This window comes from Echinops telfairi, unplaced genomic scaffold (genome assembly GCF_000313985.2).
Source record: "Echinops telfairi isolate 266 unplaced genomic scaffold, ASM31398v2 ScPeMD7_7457;HRSCAF=8495, whole genome shotgun sequence".
In the NCBI taxonomy this organism is placed as follows: Eukaryota; Metazoa; Chordata; class Mammalia; order Afrosoricida; family Tenrecidae; genus Echinops; species Echinops telfairi.
This window is the reverse complement of record NW_022111357.1, coordinates 35,644,199-35,663,985: the sequence shown is the minus strand read 5'-3', so window position 1 is coordinate 35,663,985 and position 19,787 is coordinate 35,644,199. Positions and strand designations below refer to the sequence as shown.

At 57.0% G+C, this 19,787-nt stretch overlaps 1 protein-coding gene across 2 annotated transcripts; it reads left to right on the top strand.

Moving 5' to 3' along the window:
• The first annotated feature begins 710 nt into the window (after positions 1-710).
• Positions 711-9,193, top strand: SPSB1 (splA/ryanodine receptor domain and SOCS box containing 1). Of its 2 annotated transcripts, none has more exons than XM_004705189.2 (2): positions 711-1,518; positions 7,359-9,193. In XM_004705189.2, the coding sequence occupies exons 1-2, from the start codon at positions 825-827 to the stop codon at positions 7,484-7,486; spliced, it is 822 nt and encodes a 273-aa protein (XP_004705246.1). In that variant the 5' UTR covers positions 711-824; the 3' UTR covers positions 7,487-9,193. The 2 variants fall into 2 exon arrangements, with proteins under 2 accessions (XP_004705246.1, XP_045155198.1); XM_045299263.1 differs by lacking the exon at positions 7,359-9,193 and adding an exon at positions 3,207-4,685.
• Positions 9,194-19,787: the final 10,594 nt, after the last annotated feature.

The following is a 19,787-nucleotide window of genomic DNA, read 5'->3' as shown; positions in this document are numbered from 1 at the left end:
CTGGCCCTCCCTAGCCGAGGGCGCATGCAGACTCCCCAAGCCGAGCTTCCTGCCTGCACCAGGTTTCCTTCTCCAGCCTGAACCAGGGAGTGTGTCTGCAGGACGGGGTGCGGTTAGGGTTCCTACCCGGCTACTGTGGGGCGGCTCACCGAGAAGTGTCTGAGGGGTGCAACAGTTACATGCTTGGGTGCTGACTGAAAGGTTCGAGGTTTGAATCACCTGGGCTACCTTGGAAGAAAGGCCTGGTGAACTGATTCCAAAAACCCAATGGAGTGCCAGCTACTCTGACACACATGGGGAGGGGTGTGCCACACCTTTCTCCTTTGAACCCCTCAGCAGCAAGTCGGGAAAGCCCATTTCTTGTTTGGACCAAGGACGAGGTTCCTCTCGGGGTTTGTGCCCATCTGGGCTCTACCCTGACCCCAGGAGCCCTGGCCTCAGACTGTTCACCTCCATGGAGGAGGGCTCAGCCTGGCTCCCCACAGACGCTGGCAGGTGGCGGAGCCCCGGGGGCAGAGGGAGAATGTCGCCCCAGCTTAGGCGGCCCCTGACGCTGGGTCAGGTGTTTCGGGGAGCCCCGCACCCCGGCGGCTGTAGCTTGTGCTCGCAGTTCCCTTGCCCCTTCCTGCCGTGCCCTGCTCACCCGCCTCCTGTTTTTCTTTCCGTCCATTAGGCAGCCTGGGGTGCTCCACAACTCGAGGCGTCTCCTAGCAACCTTCCGGGGGGGAACCGGGCCCCAGCCTGATCGGCAAGCTGGACGGCAGACCCTGGGATTGATGTGCTGGCCCGGGCCGCCTGCGGGAAGGTGAAAGCGAGAGGCAAGCATGGGTCAGAAGGTCACCGGGGGCATCAAAACAGTGGACATGCGGGACCCCACCTACCGGCCGCTGAAGCAGGAGCTGCAGGGCCTGGACTACTGCCAGCCCACCCGCCTGGAGCTGCTGCTGGACATGCCCCCGGCACCCTACGACGTGCAGCTGCGGCACTCCTGGAACAACGACGACCGCTCGCTCAACGTCTTCGTCAAGGAGGACGACAAGCTCCTCTTCCACCGCCACCCCGTGGCCCAGAGCACGGACGCCATCCGGGGCAAGGTGGGCTACACGCGGGGGCTGCACGTGTGGCAGATCACGTGGGCCATGCGGCAGCGGGGCACGCACGCTGTGGTGGGCGTGGCCACGGCCGACGCCCCGCTGCACTCCGTCGGGTACACGACGCTCGTGGGGAACAACCACGAGTCCTGGGGCTGGGACTTGGGGCGCAACCGGCTCTACCACGACGGCAAGAACCAGCCGAGCAAGACGTACCCTGCCTTCCTGGAGGCCGACGAGACCTTCATCGTGCCTGACTCCTTCCTGGTGGCCCTGGACATGGACGACGGGACTCTGAGCTTCATTGTGGATGGACAGTACATGGGCGTGGCCTTCCGGGGACTCAAGGGCAAAAAACTCTATCCCGTAGTGAGTGCCGTCTGGGGCCACTGTGAGATCCGCATGCGCTACTTGAACGGGCTGGATCGTAAGTGTCTCCTGTGCGGCTGCGGATGGGGTGGGGTGGCCCTCCTGCGTCCCTCCTACGTCCCTCAGCTCTCAGCCAGGCACACGTGCACACAGGCACGGAAATGGAAATGGCTTTAAGCCGGGAGAGCCCCCTGTGCCCAGACTCTCAAGGCCACTCTTGCCTGCTTCCAGGTTCAAGAATCTGCCCAATTCCCTCTCAGTACTGCTGAAGGAGGGAGGGAGGGAGGGAGGGAGGAGTGAATGAGGGAGCCAGCTTGTGAATGAAGGGTCCTTGATAGACCTTGTTGACTTCTGTATGACCTGCCTCCAGGTGTGGTCTGCAGCTGACCGAATGCTTGCACAGGGACCTGCACCTTTATGGGCCTGGGGTCCGGGGCCCTCCTTCACAGAATCAAAGTGAATGAGTTTCTGACTCACCTGCCAGGTTGAGGGACTTCCTCCAGGTGCTGGAGGCTCCCAGGGGACTCCTGGGACTGGGGAGGAGCACGTGTCAGGAACAGGTGGCATCTCAGCAGCCTCCGAGTGTTCTATGGGAAGGGGTGTGGCTGCCCTGGCTGGGGAGCCCCTCCCCACCCCCAGTTCCCTCAGCCCCTGGCTGAATGCCCAAGGTGGTAGGAGGTCCCAGTGTTCTGGCACTGCCTGCTCCCGCTCACTCTAGCCAGGAGCCAGAGCCTGCCTGGGTCCCTTCCCCAGCACAGACACCCCACCCTGCCCTGAAGGTCAGTGAGCAGGAGGGGAGCGCTCCCCCCACACAGACTCCCTGTGGCTTGGGATTTCAGAACCTGCTCTCCTCCTATCCCCTCCTTTCACCCTAACTAGCTCCCTCTTCCTCCCTTCCTTTCCATCTTGAGAACCTACTGGAGGAGAAAGCCTCCAGGGCAGTCAGGCAGGTGCCAGCTCTTACCTGGATTTCTTTGGAAATCCCACTGCCCTGCCTAGCTGCTCCCATCAGTTGGAAGAACCAGGTCAGGACCATCCTCCACTGCCACTCACTGAGAGCCTGTTTTTTGTGTGCAGTGGGTCTGCTGAAACGGCCTTGGCTTCCCCGTGTCACTGAGCGCTCTCTCTCTCTCTCTGTCTCTCTCTCTGTCTCTCGTGGGGATGGAGGAGTGGAGATGGCATTGGATTGGAGAGTGAGCAGGCATGCCAGCTTGGCCCTGGCCACCATGCTCCTTGGGCCTTCAGAGAGGAAAGGCCCGCTGGGAAGCAGAACAGCAATAGTTAAGTGCTTCCCTGCGAACCAAGAGGTTGGCGGTTTGAACCCGCCAGCCCGTCAGCAGGAGAAAGACCTGGTGAACTGCTTCCCCAGAGATGACAGCCTGGGAAGCCCTGTGGGACCACTCTGCCCTGCAGGACTGCTCTGAGTCAATTCGGTGCCACTCAACACCCACTCACCAAGGGAGCCCTCTGGCCTGTGGCTCTGCCCTTCCCACCAAGCACTGCCATTCTGAAGTCCCCCCACCCCCCATACAACTCCCAGATGAGTCTGCCTGCGGTAGTTCCTAGTGGCTGCAGGGTTGGAGTGGCTCCGCTCTTCCCAGCGAACTTTCCCACTTCGTGGCTCCTACTGGCATCCCAAGATGTCCTCCTGGGACCTCACCCTGACAGTGGCTCCTGCCTGCTCTGCCGTTGCAACTGGGCTAATGGGGCACTTCAGAGGGCAGACTAACGACCCCACCCCTCCAGGTCTTCCTTCGGGCCCGGAGACCATGGGGAGAAGAGGATTGTTCCAGATGCTGCCACAGAAAGCCTGGTCATGTGAGGCCAGCTGGCACTTCGATTGGGGGATGGCCCAGAAGGGATGCATTACCCAGGCAGGTGCCAGACTCCTCTCTAGTTGGCAAGGACAAGGGGTTGCTGCTAAGTTTTGTTCTTCGTTTGTGTCAATACCAGTTGACATCAAGTTGACCCCAACACATGGCGCCCCCGTGTGTGTCAGAGTAGAACTGTGCTCTGCAGGGTTTTCAGTGGCCGGTTCTGCAGAAGGGGGTGGCAGGCCTTTCTTCCAGAGTACCTCGAGGTGGTGTCGAACCTTCCACCTTCTGCCAGTTAGCAATCGAGTTAATCATAATTTGCACCACCCCAGGACTCCTCTTTCTAAGAACTGCACAAGGTCAAGGACACACGCATGCATATCCAGAAAGGCCGCCACTGCATGTGTAGAAGATAGGCTCCCTCTCAGGGAGTGTGTGGTGAGGCACTGAATCCAGGTCATTACCCAACCGGAGACTTGGATCCTTAGTTCGTTCTAAGCCAGTCCCCAGGCTCTCTTGAGGCTTGCATTGGGCTGAAATCCCAGTTGGAGGGCTGTGCCCTGCTCAAGTCCTTCAGCTTCTGCCCTGTGGTAGCCCCCATTATACTCCCCAATGTCCAAGCATCCCCCCTTCTCCTTCATATAAATCATGTAAATGATCCAGCACCTGGGCTACCTATAGGCTCACTTAGTGGCAGTCAAGTTGAAGAGGGCTGTCGGCTCACACCTCTGCGGGAAAGGCACGATTGGGGAAAACCCCGCCCTCACTGGCTAGGGACTTTCTAGAAGTGAGATTTCCTGGGTTTGTGGATAGAGCTGGGTACAAAGCCTGCTGTCCCCTGACAAGGGCATTGGGTCCTGTTGGCAGCCCCAGCAGTGGGGTGTCATAGCTGCTGCTGTGACGTGTCCTCAGCCAGTTAGAGCACTGTCTGGGCCCCACCTTTGAGAAGCAGTCAGCCTTTTTACAGCGGAAGCCCTGGTGGCTCAGTGATGAAGCACTCAACCACTTCCCGGGAGCTTGGCTGTTTGAACCAGCTGCCAATCCACGAGGGAAAGATACCGCAGCTGCTCTCCTAAAGCTGTACTGCCCAGGAAACCAGATGCCCTCCCGGGTGGTGCCGAGTCAGGATGAACCTAGAGACAGAGGATGGGGGTGCTTTTAATCGTCACCACGGCCGACGACCACCTCTTTTGCCCTAGAAGCACTGGTGGGTTTGAACCGCAGACTTTTCTAGTCAACCGCCAGGTGCTTAGCTAGGGTGTCGCCCGGGCTCCTGGGATGTTCGCCACCTGTGATAAGCACCCTGGAGCTGGGGACCCACCCGGGCCTCTGCTGTTGAGAAAGATTTCCTGGTGAGGGTGCTCATGACTTGACCTGAAACCCATGAAGCCAAGAGGGCGGTGATGGGAACTCCTGGCGGGGCCCTTGAGATGGCTCACGTGCTACTCAGCCACCTGGGGAAGCCCTTCACTCCAGGCGGGGCTGGGGCAGCTCAGGCCCTGGGGGAGCACCTGAGTGGAATCAGCAGTCCAGGCTAAGGGGCTTTTACCAGGGGTTCCCAGCATGCAAGATCTCAGCTGGGTGGATTTGGGGAGAGTGTTCGATTCCTTTGGCATCCCTGGGTGGCACAAAGGGTTAAGTGCTCAACTGCTGACTGGAAGGTTGATTTCAACGTACCCAGGGGCCCCTCAAGGGCCCTGGCCCACAGGGTCCACAGTGGGTTACGTGTCTGGCTGCTATCCCGACATGTCCGCAGTTCGACCCCATCAGCAGCTCTTCAGCCCCATGGACAGCCCTGGACAGCCACAGGGGCAGTTCTACCCTGTCCCGTAGGCTCTCTGGAGTTGGAATCAACTCGATGGCCATGAGTTCGGTGTGGCTTGAGGTAGGCTGGGAAGGTCACAGGCTTGGAAAGCCTCTGGGGCGCAGCTGTGTCTGCTCACGCCCCCACCCCACCTCCACCCCGGTCAGCGTGAGTGACGCGACGGCCCGGTGCACACATTCCTTTGCCCCTCGCTGTTGCCACGCGTGACCACACACTGGATGGCTTGCGACCATTTCAGCCCGTTGGCTTAGGACGACAATGCCCTGAGAGAACGGTGTTTTCTCACGGGTCTGGAGATGAGCTCCTGAGACCAGGAGTGGGCAGGCCGCCCTCGCTCCGCAGGTGCTGCTGGGGCAAGCTTCCTCTTGGGCTCTTCCGGCTCCTGGTGGCCTGACTTTTCAGCTGCAGCTCCCCGGTCTCGGCACCCATCATCATGTGGCTGCATTCTCTGTCTCTCTGTCCCCCCCTTCTTAGAAGGACACTGGTCCTTGAATTTAGCACAGCCCCCCAACAGCAGTGTTACAGGCCAGGTGACTCCACTGGGGTGTAGAGTCTCGTGGGGGAGCCATGGGGCAGGATGGGTTTCATGGCGGGAGGCCCAAGGCGCTCTCTGTAGGGAGGGGTTATAGAGGGAGGCCAGACCCTACTTAACGAGGACTTTTTGGGTCCTTGGCCCTAAAGCTTTGGGGAGGTCATTCGGGTCCATCACCCTAAGTGGTCCAGGAAAAGCTGTTTCAAATCTTTCAGCTGAAAGCAATTGCCCTTCAGAGGCCTGCTCACGGGGAGACGACGAGCAGTTGTGTACCTTTAAAACCTGGACTTGCATCAGTGCCTCACCAGACCAGCCTAACTCTCATGCCGTACAATCCACCTGTTGGTGGTGTACTGGTCAGCAGGTTCCAGTATATTCCCAGAACCGTACAGGCAGCCCCACGGTCAATTCCAGAATCTTGTCACCGCCCCCTAAAGAAGCTCTCTTATCATGAGCAGTCACTCCCCATGACCCCTTCAGACCCCCACCCCAACCCCAGACTAGGAGTTGACCTTGGTGGAGTGATTTTCAGTCTTCTGAGCTTTGGTGAATAGTAAGAGTTTGTCTCGGTACTTCACTGGTGACAGGGGATATGAAGGAGAATGCTGGGGCTTTCCTTGTTCACAAAGGCATCTCAAAGTCAGGAAGAGCCACTGGGTACAGCCACACGCCCCTCCATTTAAGCTCATTTTATCCAGAGGTCTATAAAGTGGCCAGGCCCTGGGAATGCTCCCCTAGGCTGGTGGGGAGAGCAGCTGAGGGTGGACTTGGAAGCAGTGCAGGGACAGCATCTGGGCGGAGCCCAGAGGGGACCAGGGACCAGGAGGAAGTAGGCCCCAGATTTCTGTGACCGGGCTGAGTCTACAGGCTACAGCCGGAAGCCACTGAATGCTATAAGTCCCAAATCCCTAGGCAGCTGCGGACGTGGCCTGGGATGTGACCAGGCTGGCATTTCCAGTTCCCATGGGCCTCGGGTCTTAAGGTAGCTCTGTGGGGCACAACAGCTCAGGTGCAAGGTTCCTCCAGCTCAGCCTACACTGTATCCCCCAAGGCCGTGGGATCTAACCAGCCTGGGCTCTCCCCTCGGCCCTGCCACCTGTCACAGGGACACTAGGTGAGCGTTCCTGATGGCTTAATTCTCAGCATGGTGATGGTGGCTCAGAGCTCAGGTGCTGGGGCCAGACCTCCAAACTCAGGGTCCAAAGCTGAGGGTGAGGGGAACACTAAATGATGCCCTTTCTGAAAGCCTGCGTATGGCCGGGGAGACCTGGCTTCGGGTGCCCCGGCTCTCGGATATGGAGGGAGAGGCAGGGGTCTTCCAGCAGCAGGCTCCCCTGGAAAAGGCTTGGGTGTCTCTAGCCTGGTGGTACATACCAGAAGACTAGAGGGCTGAGACCACCCCGAGGCGCACCTTGGAAGAAAGGCCTGACATCTACTCCTGAGAAAGCAGCCGCTGAGAAACGTGGAGCACGGCCCTGTCCCGACGCTCACGGGGCCACTGTGAAGCGGAGCCAACTCGCGGTGGTAGCTGGTTTTGCCCTTCAGTTGCCCAGCTATAAAATAGGGACAGTGGTAAAGGACCCTTGGGGTGGGTCCAGTGAGCACTGCCTGGCCTAGAGTGGATTCCCACGTTGTTGCTGCTCTTACTGTGAAGGGCCCTGTCTGTTCCGAGCGCTCCGCTGACCTGGCATTCTCTCTCTCTCTCTCTCTCACCTCCGTTTCCCCAGCCGAGCCCCTGCCGCTCATGGATCTCTGCCGCCGCTCGGTGCGCCTGGCCCTGGGGAAGCACCGCCTCGGGGAGATCCACGCACTGCCGCTGCCCGCCGCGCTCAGGGCCTACCTCCTGTACCAGTGATGTGCCCGCAGCCTCCCCTCCACAGACACCTGGTGCCACCTCACTAGGCTGCCCGCCACTCTGGGTCCTGGAATCGGTGTCCACGGTCACTGGCAGAGGACTGGCTCCTCCCATCCGACCCTTCCCGTCTCCCTCTGCCAGACAGACAGATCCCGGCAGTCTCCTTGGCCCCCTTCTGGATGGTGGCCCCAGGCAGCCACCCTGCATGCCATATGCCCCTCCCCCTGAAAAACAAACAAGACCGAATAAACTTATACAGTCCTACATTGGGCTCTAATCTGCACTCTGGGTGAGTTGGGGTGGCCTTCCCCCAACACCTGGGAGAAAGCTGCAGCCATTTGGGGGTGCTGGGGCGACGGGGCCAGTGGGGGGAGCCCAGGCAGAGCCCCGGAGAGCTGAAGAGGTGCTTCAGAATAGGCTAGCAGTGCCCAGTCCGGCCAAGGCTGGTGAAGCTCAGGATGGCATAAATCCACCATGACCCATGCCGAGGCAGGAACCCGAATTGGACCTCATGCAGGCAACTAAGCGCCCAGCCCTGTATTTATTCTTTACCAGTAACAACAGCCATTTATTTCTTCCACTGAGAAAGGAAGCCTGTCTCAGTCCCTTCTGGAGTATTCGGTTGCCTCTGCCACCTTCCCCCTCCCTGGGGTGCGTATGCCTCACCTGTCCTCCCAGGGCTGCATCTGGGCCAAGCGTGCAGATGGGTGCAAAGTGTATTCACCTGGGTTCTCAAACCTGCAGTTTCCGGGAGGCTCAGCCCTGGGCTCCCAAGGGTGCCCCACAGGGAACACCGGCCCCGAGTGCAATATGAGTGTCTTAGGGAACCTGTAGGGCTCAGACCTCTTCGCCCAGGGCTGTACTTCTCACCCCTCCTGTGAGAGCTTGGGTTTGGGTTGTGCTGGTCTCGCTGGAATTCCCCAGGTGCATTCTCAGGGCCTCTCGCCTCCCCAGAGCGACACCAAGGAGGGACAGTAGCTCTCTGTGAACAAGAGTCTGGGATATAACAAATGTGACCTGGAGCAGAGTCGAGCCATGCATCCTGTCCCACCTTCACAGCCCCACTTGGAGCCTCTGCGGGAAAGGGAAAGGGGGCAGGGTCAGCCATACCCTCCTCCCCCAGTGTAGCAGGCCACCTCCCTGTGCCCATTTCTCCCCTCCTGGGCTCTGGCTTCCGTTCACCTCTGTCCAGGTACAATAGATGACTTTACTTGTTTCCAAGGTTTAATGCACACACACACGTGTATATGTCTGTAAGAGTTCTTGATCAACAGCTGCTGTAGCATACCTTTTATAAAGAAGAAAAAGCTCTTCCCGTGGAGTATATTTTTTAAAAGCACAGAATTGGTGCCAAGACGGGGTGAGAGATGTAAACCAGCCCCTTATTATTTTGAGGTCACCCTCCATCCTCCTCTTTCCCTCCATGAGGCGGGAGACCTTACCTGTCGGACTTGTAAAGATTGTCCTGTCCTGACCCAGGCTGCCCGCCAGGGATTTAACTAGTACACGGCCCAGCTATGGCCCTGACCCAGGCCTCTCCTGGCAGCGGGGAATGATGGTTCTTAGTCACCTCCCTGAGCCGACCGCTCCCCAGCCCCCTCCCCTTTCCTGTCAACCCCAAGCCTTGTGGCTTACACAGTTTTTAAACTATTTTATGACCATGATAATACTCGGTAACCTAATAAAAGAACATTGATGAAAACAAAACCACTTTTGGGCTCCTCCTTTGTGCCTTAGGGGAGGGGAAAAGGGCTTGACCCTTGTTGTGGGTAGAATTGTGCCCATCCCACCATACCGCGCCCCGCCCCCAAATAAAACAACAACAACATGTTGCAATCCTCACCCCTGCACCATGGATGGAGCCCTAGTTGGGAATGGGATTGTCTTTGTTATGTTAACGAGGCCAGCCCTTAGTATCAGGTGTGATGTCAAATCTTTTTTTTTAGCTCTAAGCAGAGTGAATATGGCCCAGAAGGGGACGCAGGTGGGTAAAGGTAGAGGCCAGGTGGGGATCTCCAAGGACGTTTGAGACCGAAGCTAGAAATTGACCAGAACCTTCCCCCAGAATCGGTGAGAGAAGCCTGCCCTTAGAGCTGGCAGCCTGAATTGACTTCTGCTTACCACGCTGCAGGAAGAGAGCCCTGCTTATCAGAGCCACCCGGGGGGGTGTGCTCCTGGCAGGCAGAGGAGCACTGAGGGGTTAAGGAGCCCTGGCGGCACAATGGTTAAGCAATCGGCTGCTAGCCCAAAGGTTGCCGGTTCAAAGCCACTCAGTGGCTGCAATCTACTCCTGTAAAGGGTACCCCAGAGACCAAGATTCTGATGCAGACCAGCCCTGGATAGAATTTCCAAGGTCGCAAATCCTGATGGGAGCAGATGGCCCCACCTTTCTCCCACCCAGCAGCTTGTGGGCTTGAAGCCCTATGGGCCAATTCTACCCTGTCACCTGGGGTTGCTGAGCCAGAATGGACTTATCACAAGAAACTAAGAGACCCTGGCCGGGTCCTTGGCTTTCAGTTGGTGAAGTGACCTCACTACCCCTTGCAAAGGGTGGGGCCCCGGCCAGAGGAGGAGATCCCTGCAGCAAGGACTCTAGCATGCCCATGTCCCCTCCCTTTTCATTGGCTGAGCTACCAGGCAGCCCAGTCAAAGGGAGCCGGTGCAACCCTGCACCCACAGAGGATGAGCCTAGTGTGGGTGCCCTCAGTGTTGGGCTCCAGGACTTGTCAGGGGTCCCCAGTGCAGAGCGCACACTGAGGCTCCCTGAGCCTCTTTCGGAGTGAGCCCCCTGCAGCCTCTGAGGAGGCCCCCGCCAGCAGAGAGGACAGGAAGTTCTGGGGTAGCTGGAGGAGAAGTGAAGCCCCAGATAGAGTAAACAGGACAGGAATTTACTAGATGCGATTGCGCGTCAGTGACTGGCTCCTGAAAAATGGGCCAGGGTGTTCTTAATTCTAAAGACAGTACTTGGATCCACCATTGATGCCCAGGGACGCCACTGTCGAGAACTCAAACAAGGCATTGCATTGAGCCAGCCTGCTGGGAAAGACCTCTTTAACATGGCCAAACACAAAGACGCCACCCTTTGAGGACTAAGGTGCCCCTGGACTAAACCGTGGTATTTTTCCTTGCCTCACCTGCCTGGGGGACGCTGGGTCATGAATAAAGATGGCTGAAGAAGAATTGGTGCATTTGGGTTATGTTGTTCGGAAGAATACTGAATAAACCACGGGCCGCCAGAAGAAGAAGCAGTCTGTCTCCCAGAAGTGCAGCTGGAAGACAGGATGGTAAGACGTCTTATGCCAGTCTCTGGAGAAGGGCGTCGTGCTTGGTAGCGGGTCACTGAGTAAAGATTGACGCCATTTCAAACAAAGCACCCCTTGTGATGATGGCACAGGACCGACTGGTAGTGCTTCCTTCGGTCGCTGTCACAATAAAGACAGGTCACGAGCAGACATCACTGCGGAAAATGCCCTGACCTGAGGGTCCAAGGCCACCTGGATCGAGGTCCTGTGTCCCCAGCTCCGAGAGCCCTCCATCACATTCCTTGAGGCGACCCATCTCAACATCAAAATAAAATGCAGCCCACAGGGCTTTGCTCAAGATGGCCTGAACCAACATGTCTGGGGCCGGGCCAGGAATCTGCATTTCCCCCAAACCTCCTGGGTGACCTTGGCTAAGAGCTTAAAGGTCAGAGCTTCTTGCCTGTCAGCTCTTCCTCGAACCCCTACAGATGAGGCTTCTAGAACAGGGCCCCGCAGATTGGTGAAGCCACAGGCACAAAGTCACACACTTCTGTTCTGGAAAACGGCGAATTCCCTGGATGGGAAGGTTGATTTTGAAGGCGGACCCAGCGCTTCTAATGGGATGCTCGTTCTTCCCGATGGAAGGCCTCCTCCCTGAAGTCAAGGTAGGCATGGAGAGGAGGGACCCTCAGGTGCCCTCTCAGACACACCCAGGCTGGCAGTGGGGGGAAGGAGCGGTCTAAAATTAGCGCTGGGAGTTCATGTCTGGGTTGCAGTTACTTTCCTTTGAATGGGCTGGCAGAGAGAGGAGTGGGGTCAGGCGGTGGGGGAGGGGCGCTCAGGGAAAATAAGGGTCTTTGTGCTGGCGGGAGACTTCTGGGGAGCGGGGTTCGGTGTGGAATGGGAGCGGCGTGAATCAAAGCAGCTGTACAGACTGGGCCCATGTGGTTGCAATTACCATCCTGTCTGCAAGCAGGTAGCCGTTCCTGGGCCTTGGCTGTGGCTGGGGAGCGGCCTCCCGCCTCCGTCCATCTCCTGCACATGTCCTCCCTCCCGCTCCTCCGTGAGGTGAGGAATGCGGACTTTACTGAACCATAAACTATGCCGGGGGAGCCGGGGAGGGGGCCGAAGACAGAGCAATTAGTTCATGCTCCAGTCCAGACACCCAAACATGGTTGGATTCCAGCTGCAAGGAATATTTGAAATAAATGAGCTGCCTGGGGCCAGGAGTTTGCTGTGTTTTCGGTACGGGGCCATGGTAACCAGGGAGGAAACCATGAGCTAGGGACTGGCCTCAAGAGTCAACAAATGATGTCCTGCCCTTGCCAGGCCTGCTGCAGCGGCTCACGGCTCTCCAAGGGCTTCTCGGGGCTTGGCCCCTGGCAGGCAGGACTCAGCCGCCCGAGCCGGCCTTCTGGGGCTCTCGGCCACCACCCCTGGCCAGCCCAGCACCTCCTGTGGCCTCTTTTGGACTTGGATTTTTTCCCCCCCTTTTTAAAAGAAAGCGAACTCTTGGCTGGAATCGTTCTTCCTGGGCCGGAGAGCAGCTGCTTCTGTCGCTGCTGGTTTGACGATGGTTTTCCTGGGCAGAGGGAAAGTTCTCAGTGGAAAAGTCCAGGTGGAAGGCAGCTGGCTGGACGCAAGATGACACTTGACCTTGCCCTCCCCGCTCTTCCCATCAGGCCTCCTCTGCACCGAGTCCACTCGGTAGGCAGGAAAGGCAAAGGCCCCTTCCGCTCCTGGCCCCTGGCCTCTCGGAGTATAGACCTGGCAGCTGTCCCTGAGTATGTGACCACTTATAGGTGACTGAGTCATGGGACCTAGTTTAGGAGCCACAGCCCGAAGCTTGCAAGTGCCTCCTGTATTCAGTTCACCAGGGGGACGTGGAAGGGGGAGAGTGGGGACCACATCCCAGACCTCCTGAGGCAGGCAGTGGGGTCTGGGTGACTCCGGAGTGGGGACAGGGCTGGTTCCGTGGCTGAATTCTCGTCTTCTGTGAGGGAGACCTGCATTTGCTTCCCAGCCACCTTTCCCCCATGCACAACTACTGCCCGTCTGTCGGGGGAGGCTTGCCCGCTGCCGCGATGCACACAGTTTTCAGTGGAGCTTTGAGACTAGGAAGAAAAGCCTGGTGATCTACTTCAGCGAAACCCCCATGGGCCGGGTCTACAATTGATTATGGGGGTGATGCAGGACCAGGCAGCGTGTCCTTTGGTTGTGTGTGTGGGTCTCCATGAGCTGACCGGAAGGCTGAGTCAACAACAGTTCATGGACCCGCATAGGATTCTGAGGCAGCGGGCCTGGGGACCGGAGTTTGGAAGCCATTGAGCTGCGTCTCCCAGGGTTTATATGCAAGCTTGTATCCTGTGTGCTTCCCCGGGGACCTTCAGGGACCTACAGGGTGCCAAGATTCAGGGACGCTTGGGGAAGTCTGGCATAGAAGGTTCTGGGCACGGTAGCAGGATGGGGAGAAGGGGCTCTCTCCTTCAGGGGACTAACCAACCACAACAGGGCTCCCGCCTCACTCTTCTGTAATGGGCCTTTCTCTCCTTTATTGAGGCGAAGATAACAGCACACAACATTCACCGTTTTTAAATATACGGTTGAATGCGGAGCATTTGGTATAGTCTTGATGCTGAGCAACGACACCCCTATCTAGTCAGAAAACCTTTCCTCACCCAAAAAGGAGATTCCCCAACCCCCCCACCCCAAGAAGTGGTCATTCTCCATCTCCCCCACCCCAGCTGCTGGCAGCCACCTTGTTAGTGGCTCTCTGGTTCTATGGACTTACCTCCTCTGGATCGCGGAGGTAAGCAGAATCAGACAACGCTTGGCCCTCTGTGCGTGACAGCTTTCACTTCCCATTAGCTTTCTCAGGGGTGCCCATGGACACACACGTGCACACATACACGCACCCGCCATGACTTCTCCGCACCTTCGTTTCCTCAATTGTAAATTGCAGGTATATGATGTCCTACTTAGTAAGTAGCGTGGGAGACCGTGAGGTAGCCTGCACACCCACCACATGGCAGGTCAGGTTGGGAGACTCTCCCTAAGGACTGAGGGGGGGCGTCACCTGGAGAATCTCAGATGGTCCCCCATGGAGATGCCCTCACTGGATCGCAGCAGCAATGACCCTTGTTCCAAATGAGGTCACATGCACAGGCAGGGGCCATCTGCTTCTGAGGATGTCTCTGTGTCCCACTACATTCAACGCACGACACACCTCTTCAGAACAGGGTTCCCGAGAGTGCCCCCCCCCCCCCAAGGATGGTGACAAGAACATATGAAACAAGATGCATGCAGTCTCCTCAACAGCCCTCTCTGATCCATGTTGGGACCTCAGACACTAGTGTTGCCCGATGGCAGTCAGGCCATAGCGACCCCATGGGACACAGTAGAACTGCCCCTGGGGGTTTCCTAGGCTGGACTCTGTGACAGCAGATAGCCTGGCCTTCTGAGCCGTGGCCCAGCAGGCTGGACACTGAGCACTTCACTGCTGTACCACGGCAGTTCCTCAGACTCCTGGGATTGTCCTGGCCACTGGCCATGGTGCCACCCCCCTTGGCCTCTGTGGCCAGTCCCAGGGAATTAAGTCTGCAGTAGGATGGAGTTCTTTGGACAGGGCGGGTGCCCAGTGTTGGCTGAAAAGCCACGGGTCTGAGCTCATATCAGGGAGTTGAAGAGGCCTGGGAACCCCGTTTGGAATTCCTGTCTGGATACTGGTGGGCTCGGGGCTCGGACTCTCTCGGTCTCCTCTCAGAGCCACCTCAGGGGGCCACTCCTAGGGTCTGGCGAGGGCATATGAGGCAGCATGCCCCCAGTGCCAAACCCTAGAGGGTTTTGATACCCATCTTAGCGCCTTAGAGCTGCCACGCCATCGTGTCCCAGGACAAACGGAAGTTGTGGCTTTAACCCACAGAAACATTTTCCCACAGTTGCCATTGCTGGGGGCCTCAGGTCACCTCATAGAGATCCCGCGTGACCTAGTAGAACTGGCCCCCAGGGTCCCCAAGGCTGTGATCTTCATGGGAGCAGGTCACCAGGGCTTTTTCAGGAGGAGCAGCTGGGCTCAAACCCCAACCTTTCCACCAGCAGTCAACTTCTTAACCATTAGGAACCCTGGTGGCATAGTGGTTAATGCACTGGGCTGCAAGGTCGGCAGTTCAAAACTACCAACGGTCTTTCTCCTCGGGAGAAAGATGGAACTTTCTACTCCTGTAGAGGGTTACAATCTCAGGAACTCACCGGGCAGTTCTACCCTGGCCAATAGGTGGCTGTGAGTCCGCATCGGCTCGATGGCAGTGGGACTAGACTAGATTAGAGACTGGGTCATTGTGCTACCGAAACCCCAACCGACCCACCACCTTCAAGTCCGCCCGGACTCGGAAGGACCCAGTAGGGCAGAGCAGGCCGACTCCGCAGAGTTGCCAAGACTAAATCTTTATGGAAACAGACTGTCTCTCCTTTGTCCCGGGAGCTTCCTGTGGGTTTGAACCACTGCCTTCCAGTTACAAGCTCCCTACTTAGCCATGGCTCAGGCAAGGGGACAGGACTGGTAGCTCATATCTTGGGGGTGGGGGACACAGTTTGATCCATCACAGCCTGATCCTAGTCTGTCTCTGGGCACAGGGATGGAGGCCCAAGTGTCTGTGGCTCCTATAGCCAGGCCCTCGCTGAACGGATCTTACAAGGAGACGGAATGTGAACCGGCTATTTAAGGAGCAGGGAGGTGGGGAGGTGAGGCCAGACGGACCAGGGGCTGCGGCCCGAGCTGGGCTCCTCACTGACTCTGTTTGATTCACTGCAGGGCTGTGAGCAGCTCCAACCTCAGACACACAACTATTTGAAGCGGCTGCCAGATGTTGTGTCTGAGTTGGGTTTTACAACTTGCTTACTGGTTAAACAGCCTGCCTCCCGCTGGAGTTCCGCTCACCCCCGAGGATTCAGGGCCCTGGCACTGGACCATGGCCTCTTCCCAACGGCCTCACATCACTCTTCCACTTTGGGCATTTTTGCCAGCCAACAGACACCCTGTCTTTCCAGGGGTGGCTGTGTGGCCCTGAATTCAAGGGGTCTTCCAGGCACCCTAAGCTTATGAAACCTTCTGCCTGAGTTCACTGTTGGACTCCCGGGGTCCGAAACAGCACCTCTGGGAGCAGGTCTCTTCTGAGGACGTGGGCCCGGCCAGCAGGCCAGGCTAGGGCACAGAGCAGCCTGGCCCTGCTGCCTTGCTTTCTTCATCGAATTCCCCTTGTGGCCATCAGATGCCAGCCTCTTTCAAAGGCCTCTTGGACAGCCCAGGGCTGAGGGCCCAGCTCCGACCTGGGCTCAGACCTCTGGAAACCCCAGTGAACCAGGGCAATCCCAGGGCAGCCCTGTTAGGACCAGCCTTTGGATCAAGGCCATAGTGTCAGGCAGCTGGGGTTTCCCCACAGGAGAGACTGTTAGGGTTCACAGGCCACTGGGTGGGGGTGTCTCTCCGCCCCTCCTATCGAGAGGAGGCTACTGGGGGTGAGAGGCACCCCCCTCAAGTGCTTGCTTCCTGGGCCACTTGGAAAGGCCTCTCAGAACTTTGGTGACCGTGGCTGGTGGGGTGGGGTAGGGGTGGGGGTGGGGGTGGGGAGCAACCCAGAGGGAGGTTGTGTAATTGGCTTGTTGCATGTGAAAGTACACTTGTCCATCCAGGAATCCCAAGCTGACCAGAGTGGACAGAGCATCCACTCCCCTCCGGCGATGTTTTGTCTGTGAAAAAGGAAAACATGCTCCTCTTCCGATAGAATGTGGTCCGCCCTCCAGGAAAGACACCCCAGGGACTCTCGCCTGGCTGGGGGGCTGGCGTGACCCAGGAAGACCCCAAGGACCCTGCCTCCCTGAGGTGGCAGCCCTGAGGACTACCCTGTCTCTCTCTTCTCCTGGAGAATTAGGAAGACAAGCAGCCTGGAGCAGGCTCTCCTGTGTCCTGGCCCAGCAGTGGTGGTGGAATTTTGGAAGTCCCCAGGCCGGCCCACAGCTGCTGGCAGAAGTGCCCACACCTAGACTAGGGGTGAGGAGGGTCTGTCTTTGAACTCAAAGCATAGTCGATTGTCTCGTGACTCTGCCCCGGCCTTGGGGAGCCTCAATTTCTTCTTCTGTAATGTGGGAATAATGACACCTCTCAGCCTAGCTCTGGGCGGGTGTGACAAAGATCAACTGGGGCAGTACTTTGAAAAGTTGTGAAACTCATACAAGCCTAAATAAAGCCTTATGATTATACAATTGATTTATGGGGAAGGAAGCATCCTCATGCCACCCACCCGTCTCAGAGAGTCGCCTGCTGTGGTCCTGTGGTTTCTTCTCAGGGGCTCCCCCAGGCGTCCCTGGAAGCCCAGTCCCTCTCTGCTTGTCCCTCACCCCTCCAGGGCCCCGGTAAAGGTGAGCTGGGGAGGTGGGTCCTCTGAGAAGCAGTGCAGCCAGACTCCCTTGCAGGACAGACCCATGAGGCAGCCTCGGTCACCTGCAAGGTAAACCAAGCAGCTTTTCCTGCCAGAATAGCACACCCAAGTGGGGAGGCCACTTGGGAGCCAGGGTAAGGGGCACTGCTGTACATCCACAGCCTTGATCCTTCTCTGCCTTGAGCCCCTGGTCTGTGCCATACACATCCTCGATTCCAGGGGATTCCAGCTCAGGAAACCAGGCTCTGGAGCAAGGAGCTAAGCGGGCTGGGCATAGAGCAGTGGTTCTCAACCTTCCTCAGGCCGCGACCCTTTCATACAGGTCCTCATGTGATGGTAACCCCAACCATAACATTATTTTCGTTGCCACTTCATCACGGTCATTTTGGTACTGTTATGAATCGGGTGACCCCTGTGAAAAGGTCGTTCGACCCCCAAAGGGGTCGCAACCCACACTTTGAGAACCGCAGGTATAGACCAACAGATAGGGGTGATAGGGCCATCAGGGAAGGGATGTCCACAGGGTTTTAAGGGATGCATAGGAGTTTTCCAGTGGAGGATAGTGAGCTCATTGCATAGCTGCCTCTGTACAACAGGGTAGTGGCAGGTTGAGTGGGTGACTCTTTGTAAGGTGCTGGAACAGTGCCCAGCACACAGGGAGTGCTCACGCTGGGTGGCTTATTGTGAGCTGCTATGGTGTTGACCTTCCACTCCTGGTTACACCACAGAAACAGGAAGAAGAAATGCTCCCCAGCCCCGTACAATCCCCAAGATGGGTCTCAGATCAGACTTGTAATCCAAGGTTTACACTGGCTGCTCTTCCGAAGTGGATAGACAGGCCTTTCTTCCCAGTCCGTCTCAGTCTGGAAGCTCTGCTGAGACCCACTCAACTGCAGGGAAGCACCCACCTCCATTCACAGATGGGTGGTGGCGCACTGGAGATTCATGGGCCAGGAAGCAAGGTCTGGCCACCCTTCTTCCCCTCACCCATCGTGCTGAGAAGTCAGTACTCTGAGCCCGCAGCTGCTAGGCCACCCCAGACATCCCCTTGAAGAAGATATACAAAGGGGTACTCCCCCCACCCCACAAAAAGAAAAATCCCGCTGATGTGAGGGGGATTGTGCATTTGGAGTTCATTCCACCAGGTCAGACTGTTAAACAAGCTTTCTATTTAGAGGTTCTAAAAGATTGTATAACAGTGTGCGGCAAAAAAGGCCTGCTTTCAAATGGTTGGGGGACAGACCAAACCAAGTATGTACACATCATGCCAATACGAAGAAGGGGAAGGGGGGGCAAAAAAAGAGGAAGATGATGGCATTGGGGGATCAGGGCACTAATCCACCCAGGGGGGTGTATTGTTTATGTCTTTCAGAAATGGGAGTGTGCGTGCAGACCCCACCACAGCAGGCCAAACCTTGAGGACAATGTAACCGCATGGAGCAACTCATAGACAGAGAAGTCTACAGGGCAGGCTCCAATCAGACCCCAACTGACCTTCCGCCACCACACACACACACACACACCCTCTAGAAGTATGCACTCCAGAGGACAACACTAAATCTACAGGTTGGGGAGAGGGGCTGGCCTGCCATGCCCACACAGAAGCAAGCAAAGCAGGAAGAGAGAGTGAGGGACTAGACCCCATACTGGCACACCACGCCCTGAGGATGGTGTCCCTGCACGGAGCTGCTAAGGCACAGAGAGGGCTGTATGGCCGACAACAGCTCGAGATGTGATGTCCCCTCCCCGGAGCACACCGTGACAGAGGACAATCCTAGGGACACAACGCAGGGAGTGAGTCTGGTCTGACCCACCCCCACAGTGGGGTGGACCATGATGGGAGCATACAGATCAGCCACGGGAGCAAGACCACAGAAGTCTTGAGGAACCCCCAAATAGACTCCAGGCGAGGAGGGGCAGTTCCTGGAATCCCCAGGACCGGTGGGGAGATGATCATGAAGGTCAGCCGACTGACCTGGAATTATGTATGCTTTTTTATTTTGTTGTGTTGTTTTCTCTTTGTTTTGTCTCTGTTGTTGTTGTCTTGCCCTCCTCTAGAAGATAGGTGTGGTAAGAGCAAGCCCAAGGAGAAAGCAATGGGACTGACGTGCCTGAGGGTCTTGGGGGGAGGAAAAGGCGGGGGAAGGAGCAGTGAGCAGACAACAGGATCGACAGGGGAACAACTAGGGAACTAAAGCAACACCGAGAAGGACAGAGATTCCGGTGGTGTTGGAGCGGCAGCAATCTAGCTGAGAGGCAGAAGAAGGGCGAGCGTGATGGTGGGAAAGGAGGAAGGCAAAAGGAAACCGAGGAAAGACCTAGGGAGCAAATCTATGGATGGAGGTATAAACATAGGCGTTCACTTTTATAAATATATTAATTCATAGTAACAACGGTATTGGCCTATGTACATATATTTATATGGCAATGCACTGAGAACTTTGGGCCCCTGCTCAAGCCCTCCCTCAATGCAAGAACACTTTGTTCTAACAGCCTGGCATTCGGGGATGTTCATACTCCCAACACAATCGCTGAAGACAAATGTGTGTTTAAGCAAATGTGGAGACGAAAGTTGATGGTGCCCGGCTATCAAAAGATAAAGCGTCTGGGGTCTTACAGGCTTGA